The sequence below is a fragment of the Nicotiana tomentosiformis genome, chromosome 4 (genome assembly GCF_000390325.3).
Source record: "Nicotiana tomentosiformis chromosome 4, ASM39032v3, whole genome shotgun sequence".
In the NCBI taxonomy this organism is placed as follows: domain Eukaryota; kingdom Viridiplantae; phylum Streptophyta; class Magnoliopsida; order Solanales; family Solanaceae; genus Nicotiana; species Nicotiana tomentosiformis.
Window position 1 is genome coordinate 128,724,682 of NC_090815.1, and position 10,721 is coordinate 128,735,402.

Here is a 10,721-nt window from a genome sequence, read left to right on the forward strand (position 1 = left end):
TAAGGACCACGAGGTTAAGTGGCAAAGGTAGGAATGTGCTCTTTTGTTACGTACTAATTTTGATGTAAAAATTTCTTCTCAAATACAGAAATAAAGAATACTATGTTAATATTGATTTAGAATGCGATATTTTTTATTGTTATGGCCCTAGTAATCACTATTTTCTTCCAATTAGTTCTATTTACTCTTTATTATTTAGACAACAACAATAATAACAATAATATACTCAGTGTAATTCCGCCAGTGAAATCTGAAAAAGATAGTGCGTACTCAACCTTATCCTTACCTTAAGTCTTTAATTTTTAGACTGATTTTGTAAAGTTGTTTGTTTGAGTTTTCTTTTTTTTTTTTTTTTTGGGCTAGAGAGTCCAACTTGCCTACCGTGCCGAGACAGTAGCATATATTTCTTATCCTATTGGTTGTTTCATTGTTATTTCAAATTGTAAAACAATATTTTTCGTGAACTTTTCCCCTTTTCGATCATTAAATATTATATTTGGCTTTCAATAAGGCCCCGTCTGGCCCAATCCGTGCGGGTCTTGAAATTTGTCGGGTCTAAGCAGAGCAGCCCTCCATTTAGATGGACCTTAAAATGGTCAGCCTAACACAGCCCTAATAGGGCCTCCAGTTGGGCTGGGCCATCTCAATGGTAACATAGGAGATTTATGAAAATTTTACCTCCTATAGTAAAGGTATACACACTATTTATTATAAACCAAAATCATTTGAAATTATTATTTTCTATAGCTACATTTTATATTTTATAGCAAAATAAGTATTTTATGGTATATACTACTATTGAGGCATGAAATACGCTATTTATGTTTTTTTTCTCTCTTAGACAGCTGGACATACCTAATATTAAGGGATTGTCGTTACTGTATTCATGAATACATAGCGCGAATACATGTGAATACATGCGTGTACAGCTATATTCATGAATACAACAGCGCGAATACATGTGAATACATGCGTGTACAGCTGTATTCATGAATACAACAGCGCGAATACATGTGAATACATGCGCGTGCAGCTGGACTGCCCTGATTTTAGGAGCTTTTTGCTGTTGTATTCATGAATACATGGCTCGAATACATGTGAATACATACACGTACTGCTGGACTACCCTGAGTTTAGGCGCTTTTTACTGCTGTATTCATGAATACAGCAACACGAATACATATGAATACATTCACATACAGCTAAACTGCCCTGATTTTAGGCGCTTTTTACTGTTGTATTCATGAATATATGGCGCGAATATATGTGAATACATGCGCGTATAGCTGGACTGCCCTGATTTTAGGCGCTTTTTGTTCCTGTATTCATGAATACAGCAGTGCGAATACATGTGAATACACTACCGTAATAACTGAATAGTAGCTATAGGAAGTAATTATGTATATAATAGCTATAGGAAGTTAATAGCAACTAAACAATAGTGATTTATGAAAATTTCTCTAGATTTATTGGTATATATACTCGACATCACTAGTATGTTTATACTCTTTAAAAAGATAAAGTTTCGAGCTTGGGGAGGTTACTGAAACGGGAAAATTATATTAAAAGTTTAAACCACAATAAGAAGTAGATGTGGAAAAAATGGACTTTTTTTCTCGAAGTATTTTGACACGTAGCTTCCACCCATTTCACGCTGGAACTCTGCTATGGAAAGGGTAATACAAGTCAGTTTGCTAACGATAAAGGTGAGCAAGACTCAATAAATATGGAATATAGAATTGAACAATTTCGGATGTTATAGGAAAATTTTGGACCTTTTCCAAGAAATAAATTGTTTTTTTTTTTTTTGGATCTTACTAATTAATAACACGAGAGCGATGCCATAGTCGACAAATAGGAAGGATAGAGACGTGGTAATGATAATTGGGAATGGAATTGCAAGTTGAAATGGTCCTAGCATGCATTAGTATTTGCCATTGCTGTGTAGACTTATTTTTGTATTTGATTCAGAGCTGGCTTTACTAGTGGTTTTAAATGTTCTTGTTTACCCAGGTTGCCATGTTAGCTTGACATTTGATGCACTTTTGCTGGGTTTTGGTCCCTCTTTGCTCTTTAATATACTTTTTCCGCTCCACTTTAATTGGTTTTTTGACCTGGTCGAGAATATTTGATATCAGCTATCAATAAATAATTAACTTTTTTTTTTCCTAATGTTGCTCTTGGAATAAATGTATCTATTATATTTCTAATGAACAAACTAAGGTTAATATGATCAATTTTCTTATTAATTAATGTTAAAAGATAAATTTTTTAATGTGTGTAAAAACCGTCAGAAAAATTAAATTAAAGTGGACCGGAGGAACTACAATATAATGCTTGATTTATATGTATGTCCTCATTTTGCCAATTGTGCTTTGGGCTCCACCTTTTCCCCTACTTCAAATGTCTGGTCGGAGTCCCCAGGGTGGTTTATTACTATTTATTTATATTTTGGTCCATTACTTCACCAAGTTTTTTAGTTCTTGAAAATTGATTGAGAAGTTTATTTTTGGCACCATTTTGGCCTCCACTTTTATACATCATAACTGTTATTTGTTCCTATGTTGACTTGCAAGTTGTAATTTTGAGAATTTAGAACTTTTCAACATAATGTTGACATGCAAGTTGTGATATAGAGAATTAAGAACCCTCTCAAAGCTGCTTGAGATTTCCCAGTAGTATATGTGCGAGTCGGATGTATATATGGACCTTATAACAAGTTTTGGAACTGAAATTGATTGGGATCATATATTTTAGCATTTGACAATTGCATTTTCAATCTTTTGAAGTTGCTCTAGAAGTTCATCAATCTCATCGACAATTCAATTAAGATCCGCCCCCTAACTCAGGGACGGAGCCGGAGTGCGGCATGCGGGTTTGGCGAATTCAGTGGCTTTTGTTCAAATTATGTACTTGTCTTAAAAAACCCAATAACTTAAAAATGACAACAAACCCGAACTCATAAGGTCCAAATCCTGGCTCCGCCTCTATTTGAACAATATGCATATATGCAAAAGATTCACACACATGCCAGGGGCGGATTTATGGGGGGGGAAGTGGGGTTCAACCGAACCCCCTTCGCCGGAAAAATTATATTGTAAATGTAATTTAAAATTCGGTTTGTATATCTATATATTATATTTGGATTTCCTTGATATATCCCAAAAGCATAGCTCATTGGTCAAGGGAAAATCAAAACATTTGATAATTTGTTGGTTCAATTTCCATTAGCCACAATTTTTTTAAATTTTTTCTCTTTTTGAATCTCTTAACGAAATTTCTGGCTCCGCCAACACGCACATAAGATGCAGCCATTAATTGGACTAGCGATAAAGTCTAATATGGATGATGGATATGGGTCCAAAGTTGTGAATCAGAGTGAAAAAAGGATCTAACTATTGGGACCAAAGTTGCTACTTTTACTGAATTCCAAGATTTCAGACCCTACAATATGGCTGCTACATCCTTCCGAATTTTGCTAGTCTGGCCATCTTATCTGATAACAATCATCTTCTTCCGTCGTGCAGTGCACTGTCACCCTATTTATTGGTCTTATTCCCAGACCAAAAAGGATAACTAAAAAGTTGTTAAGTACCTTTCTTAACTGTGACTTATCGGAATCTTTGTAGAGTTATTTTTTTCTATTCAAATTATGAGATACGACATGACATGTGATTGTGTCCTAGGTCCAATCCAACGTTGATTCATAAACCTATGAGTTTTATGGGATTCAACAAAACATAAAAGATATTTACAACGAAAAAGAGATCCTTGCACTAGCACAGTAATTTCAAGAACACAACAAACTAAATACACAAAAGAGGAGTAATAATGTTCTTTTTTCTTTCCTTTTTTTAAATTGTTTTTGTTTTCGAGGACTCAAACTACATCAAGAAAGGTGAAAATACAAACCAAAAAAAAAAAATCAAACTAGGAAATCACTGAAAAAGATGATTACACTCCACTACCAAAGAGTTCTTGATCTCTTAAAAGATGTAGAAGTTGGGCTGATTTGTGGAACAGCAAAAGAATTGTCATCTCTCCATTTTCTGCTGGACTTGATACTTGTGACTTCCTTTGTGTTCTTGAATTCAATTTGTGTGTTCTTGAATTCAATTTGCCCACCAAAGTTAAAATTTTGAGGAGTAAAAATTTGGGTCTGATTTTGCTGAGGAGTTGCAATAGCAAGGGGTTGAGGGACCCAAATACCTATACTTTCTGGGGAGAAAGAATTCAGATTGCTCTCAATTTCAGTATCCCAAATTGGGAACATATCACTATCACCAATCTACAAAAATAACCAAAATAAATATCAGATCAGATAATTGCACTTTCACACCCAATTAAAGGGCAACCATGTGCACTAGCTCCCGCTATGTACGGGGTCCGGAAAAGGGGTCGGACCACAAGAGTCTATTGTACACAGTCTTATCCTACATTTCTACAAGAGGCTGTTTCCACAGCTCGAACCCGTGACCTCTTGGTCACATGGCAGCACCTTCACACCCAATTAAAGGGCAGCTCGGTGCACTAAGCTCCCACTATGCGCGGGGTTTGGAAAAGGGGCCGGACCACAAGGGTCTACTGTACGCAGCATTACCCTACATTTTTGCAAGAGGTTATTTCTACGGCTCGAACCCATGACCTCCTGGTCACATGACAACACTTACACACCCAATTTAGCAATAGAAATTAAAAGATGAAAATGAGAATAAAATGCAAACCTTACAGACACCATTAGGAATATTAGAGGAATTAAGAAATTCTTCAACATGCCATCCAGGTAACATCTCTAAGTACTCTGATATACTACTACTTGTTAAACTATTTGCCCCCACATTCACCAATTGATTATTACAACAACTGATTCCTTTGTCATTAGCTGCCACTGTCATTTCTTGGGAAATATTGGAGGAAACAGAAACAGAAACAGGTAAAGGCAAAGGCTTTTTAGTGGAAGTTTGAGACTTGAGATTTGGAGCAGATTCTTGATTTTTAGTCAAAGAATTGGTAGAGGAAGTTGTTGATTGAGATTCTATTGAAGAGTAAAGGGCAGAGTTTGCTGAAAGCTTGACACCAGTGAGAAGAAATCTATTATGCTTCTGTGTATGTTCATTAGCTTTGTGTATTGAAGTATCACACTCCCTGCATAGAATTGCCCTGTCTTGTTGACAAAATAAAAAGGCCCTTCTTTCCTGTCATTAATTAAACAACAAAAAAATTATTCCATGATCAACAACAACAATAATAACAATAAATCCAGTGAATTTTTACGAGTGGGTGTGAGAATGGTAAGATGTACGCAGTCTTATCCCTACCCCGGAAGTAGTGACGGATCTACTTGGTTATTTGTGGATGCTCAAGTACACATTATCTTTGACAAGATTTAGTAAATTTGCACGAGCAACTATAAAAATATTTAGATAAATATTGAGTGAGCACCCTTAACTAAAATACCTTTTTCTTCTTCTTTCAAAATTTTTATCAATGAACACGCACGATTTTAAAATCATAGATCCGCCACTATCTGGAAGGACAGAAAAGCTGTTTTAGATAGACCTCAGCTGAAAAGGGATGGAAATCCCATGATCAAGAAAGTAAAAAATAAAGCAAGAGTATTAAATATAACTGAACTCACTATTTTCAACATCTTTCATATATATATATATATATATATATATATATATATATATATATATATATATATTCACACACGAAAGATCGTCAAACTCATAATTTCTTATAAAGTTTAAATTCTAAATCTGTTTTTGAATTTAGTCATACCTGACAAATATCACAAAGAGGGACTTGTTTAGGAGAAGGTTGGAGAAGAGAAAAACGTTGGTGTTTTTCAGCAAGTTTATTGGCATGATGAACACGATGGTCACAAGAATCACAAAGAGCAGCTTCATCTGCAACACAAAAAACTGAGGCTTCATTTTTGTTACAAACATCACACTGGATCTTCATTTGATTTTTCAGATATGTTATTCTTGTTCCTATATATCAAGATTGTAAAATTGAAGAAGAAGTTTTTAGAAGAAAGGAGAATAGAGAGAAAAGATCAGAAATGGAGGAGAGTTTTTAAGAAGGAAAGATGAGGTTTGTGGGGAAGGGGTGCGTTGAAATTTGGTAAAGAGATAGAGAAGAATAATGGAGGGATTATTTTATTATATAGTGGTAGTACTATAATTAGAAATCTTGAATCTCGAAAGTCGAAATCTTGACTGTGAAACTGTATACCGTAGGAAATAGGGCTCAGGTGCGATCAAAAGTAGAAAGGTTGATTTTGTTTTATCTAAGTGTGAACTCTTATTTCTGTCTCGGAATCTTTTATTTATTTTTGCCATTACATTGTTTATTGCACCACTAAATACATTGCATTTTAGTTTTTTCTTTTAATCAGTCTAAGATAAGATGAGGAATACTCCCTTGAAACAAATTTTTTGTTAAAATTATACTAGCGGCAGTTCCATTATGTTTAAGCAAATCAAAAAGGTCTTGAAATTTGAGAAATATTTGCAGCAGAGTAATAATCATCAACAATCATGACAACTAATGTTGTCCTCATACATTCTGTTTCTATATTCGTATCATTGTTACTCATCATTTTATAATGTATTGTGTTATATCGTATTATATTATATTATATCATTTTATAAATATAACGTTTGGATAAATTGTATTATTTATTATTGTTAATAATATTTTTTCTGTTTGATTTGATTATATCGTATTATACTATAACTGATAAATTTATTAAAATATCCTCAATTTTTTTAAATATTAAATTTATCAAGAATTGCGCATAAAAATAATTTAAGAAAACCCCTAATTTATACTAATTTATCTCCAATTATGTCTTATAAACAGATTAATCAATTAACTTTATGCAAATTCTAACAAAATTAGTGGAACAAGATAGTAATATTAAAAATAATAATAAGTACACTCTATTCATAATTAGATCATAACAATAATATTAAAAAAAGTAAAATATTAAGTAAAAAATAATGACCGTGAAATGAACGAAGACAAATTAGGTAAGAATGACGGAACTTATTCTTGTTATCTCTCACCGTGGAGTTGGCAAAGAACGGTAAAAGGAGTTCTGAAAATAATGGGAGGAAGACAAAGTCCGTTATAGCTTAGACTTTGGAGTTAAAATAATAAAAAAAAAAAGATAAAAGGTAAAATAGAATTATGGAGTAATAAAGAAGGGCATAATTGAAAAAAAAATACGAAACAATCCCACCACACCAAATCGGTTGTTTCAAAAAATGGGTCTTTTCATTGTTTCGCAACGATGAATTTAACAATACAATACAATCAATTTTAACTAAACAATCAAAACAAATATTGTTTAAAAAAAACAATACAATACGATACAATGGGTAACAACCATCCAAACAAGCTGTTAGTAAAGTGAAGTAATTACTTTAATTAATTAGCTAGATTCTGTGGCTAAACGTTGCCTAACCTAGCCAAGAGGCCACAATTTACTGCCACTACGAGTCGTCCTAGAAAAGTAAATGTCCAGGTATTTGATACAATTGATACAAAATTTGAATTTTAAGGGTTCTAAATTTTAGAATAATGACATCAAGTTTTAGTGATTGAGTTCTAAATTTAATTTTAATATATATTTAGTAAATTTTTTAATACAAACACAGAATTAAATTAAAATTATTGAATTTGACCGAGCCCGCACATCCGCTTCTAGCTTCGCCCCTGTTGACACCTTTTTCAGATGCATTTGCCATCACTTTTGGTACTTTTGAGACTTTGGAGTTTAGCATTATGACAAAAAAGCAAATATGAATAAGTATTCCAAAAGCATTTTCTTTGATTTTTAGTAAACATTATAAGTGTCAAACATATGTTACTTAGCTAGAGGTTAAATGATAGAAATATAGATAAGAAATATTACATATCATTTATTTATAATTTTGATACATACACTAAATGCGGAACATATATTTGACAACTAAATGAGAATACAAGACCTTAATTCATAACATCTCCCCTCACTCTTTCTTTCTATCATTATAAAATTTTACAACTCCAACAGTCACGCTAATTTGGCATTGCATTAACCTTTCTTTCACTTATGTTTAACACATACAACTTTTGCAATTAACTGGCTAGATTTTATCAACATGCCTTCTCCTTGTATAGAAAAAATTCCTTTTAATTAATTTATAGTTTAGTTGTCCATGCCTCACCTACACATATAGTGAAAAGGTCAAGATTTTCACTAAGACGCTTAAGATATGAAGAAGTAAACAGTACACAAAGAAAGCCAAAAAAATTCGACACATAGTATATCAACATTAAAAAATTTTGGACGTATTTACACAGTGTAAAAGTTACTTATCCTATCTGTATATATGTAGAATGTCACTCGTAAGAAAAGGATGCATATTTACTTGGTTGATGGTTCTAAAAAGCAATTGACATTAATCCTAAGCAGTCGACTAAGAATGCATGCATTCTGTTTCTACTAAAATATTATTTCAAGATCTTAAAGGGATCATGGAGAGAGTTTTAGTTGATTTTTTCTCTGTAATTATTCAGATTAAAAAAGAAGAAGAATTAATCTCAAATATAAAGTCTAAAGATATGAGTTAGTAATAGATTTAGATATTGAAATAAAATAATCACTGAAAACTTTATTTAATTTAATCTTCCCCACCTTGCTATATATTCCTCAAAATAATATTAACTTATAGTAACATGTATCACCATGTGAATCTATTTACCGTCAAAATCGGATAACAATTAAATTTGTAAGTGGTTTTAAGGATATGCGGATTAATTTGATATAAAGCGATAGATTAAGTCAAATTGAACAAACAAAGATAAAATAGATTCAAACCACATAAGGATGATAGTTTTAGCCTTAATGAAGTATTTGTCCTCGATCGGGCTCACTATGGCCAGTGATGAACAAGAGAAAGAGCTAATAATAGAGAAAATAATAATATATTGCTTTGGATTGCGTGTTACAGTGTGTCTTTTGAATAAAAATTATCTCCTTTATATAGTATGAGGGTTTTTATCCCTAGTACAATTTTAATAAAGGTAAAAATCTTCTTTTTCGTTAATCACTTATCTGCTGCCGATATGGACCGAGATCCGCGTCGTGATATCCGATCGGGCGCGGATATCACGGCCCTTCGTTAGTCATATGCAACCGTTTGGTAAGGCTTTTCCGAGGTCTTGGAGCTCGAACTGAATTCGGGGGGCGTGGTCTCGATGACTCCGGTGGTAAGGGATTTGTTCGTGCCTTAGCACGAGAGTTATATCCGGCCGGTCCAGGACATAACGGCCCTCCGTTGATCGTGCTTGATTGCCCGATAATATTCTTCGAAGTCGTTCAAGATTAGGACTGATTCTGAACCATGACTCGATGAGGCTCTTGCCCCGATTTCGATCCCCTGTTATCTTGTCTCATGCTTGACTTACTTTGTCGAAGAATAGGATATACCTTGCGCCCTATTTTAACCGTATACATAATTTTTGCTCATTTATCCTAACTAGTTGGTTATGGTCTTGATTTCTTCGCACCATACATAAATGGGGTAAAATAAATAAAAAAATCTATAAATGAGATGATTACGTCATGCATGACATTTTCAACGACAAATGTTAGTAGGATCCTTTCGTTGTACATCTTTCAATTATTTATATTTGGTATTCACTAGTACTAAGTAGAATATTATTGTTATTATTATTCTATTTGGCTTGTTGGTTTTACCACCCGGTAGGGTACAGCGATGTTCCTCTCCTTCAGTACACATACAGTTCAGCAGTTCCCCTATTAATCTTTAATCTTTAACCTTTACTAGTAGCTCTTTTCGTCACCGAAGGTTAATTGTCCCATTAAATTTTATTAAAATTAGTATTAAATTAACCTTTTTACGGAAAATTTTAGATATTAAAAAAAACAATTACTCCTAAGTTATCGTCAGTTCATATCAAATTGACAATTACATTTGTAAATGTGAATCAAATTTTTTTCTTAACTTCAAGAAGAGAAATTAAGGTGATGGATATATTTTGATAAGAGCGTACATTATGTTTTCTTCATTGAGTTGAAATTATATACACGTGGAAAAAAAATTATATAGTAGTAATTAATTTAATCCGTTTTGATAGGTTATTACTCTAAGTTACCGTATCAAGCATGTTATGAAAAGTTACTTGATATTGTAGACTAATTTAACTTGGTCATGTACAAAGCAAAAACTCTTTTTCATTATGCATACGATGTATCGTATTTCAGTCTTTCTTTTCATATGCATATGAGCAAAAGATCTTAAGGAGTAAATTAGGCCATGTAGCACTTGTTAAAAAATATCGGCTTAGTGGGATAAAGCTTTGTTGATACATTTGGAATGTTTACATCAAACTATAACTTTATTACGTGAAAATATGTGCTATTAATCATGATCAAGTAAGATAAGTCTTTCACAAATACATGTCATACACTTATGAATTTAGTGTAAACATTCTATGCGAGTAAGATAATTGCCGGCAACTATTGAGGACCTTACTTTCATAAAAATCAAGTGTTGATACCTGTTAGCTAAATGGTAATTGTCGTAAATTTTTGTGCAGATTTTCAAAATTAGTTGGGGGATAAAAGAACTGTTTATTCCAAATAACCTAAATTATGAGTACTGTTTTACTTTCAGAACAACCAATATTTGTTTTTA

General features: G+C 32.9%; 1 protein-coding gene across 1 annotated transcript; it reads right to left on the reverse strand.

The window, feature by feature from the left end:
* Nucleotides 1-3,750: 3,750 nt before the first annotated feature.
* Nucleotides 3,751-6,121, reverse strand: LOC104100210 (B-box zinc finger protein 21-like). The gene is made up of 3 exons (XM_009607423.4): nucleotides 5,785-6,121; nucleotides 4,725-5,195; nucleotides 3,751-4,288 (listed from the first exon to the last, which is right to left on the reverse strand). The coding sequence occupies exons 1-3, from the start codon at nucleotides 5,968-5,970 to the stop codon at nucleotides 3,965-3,967; spliced, it is 981 nt and encodes a 326-aa protein (XP_009605718.1). The 5' UTR covers nucleotides 5,971-6,121; the 3' UTR covers nucleotides 3,751-3,964.
* Between the last annotated feature and the right edge of the window lie 4,600 nt (nucleotides 6,122-10,721).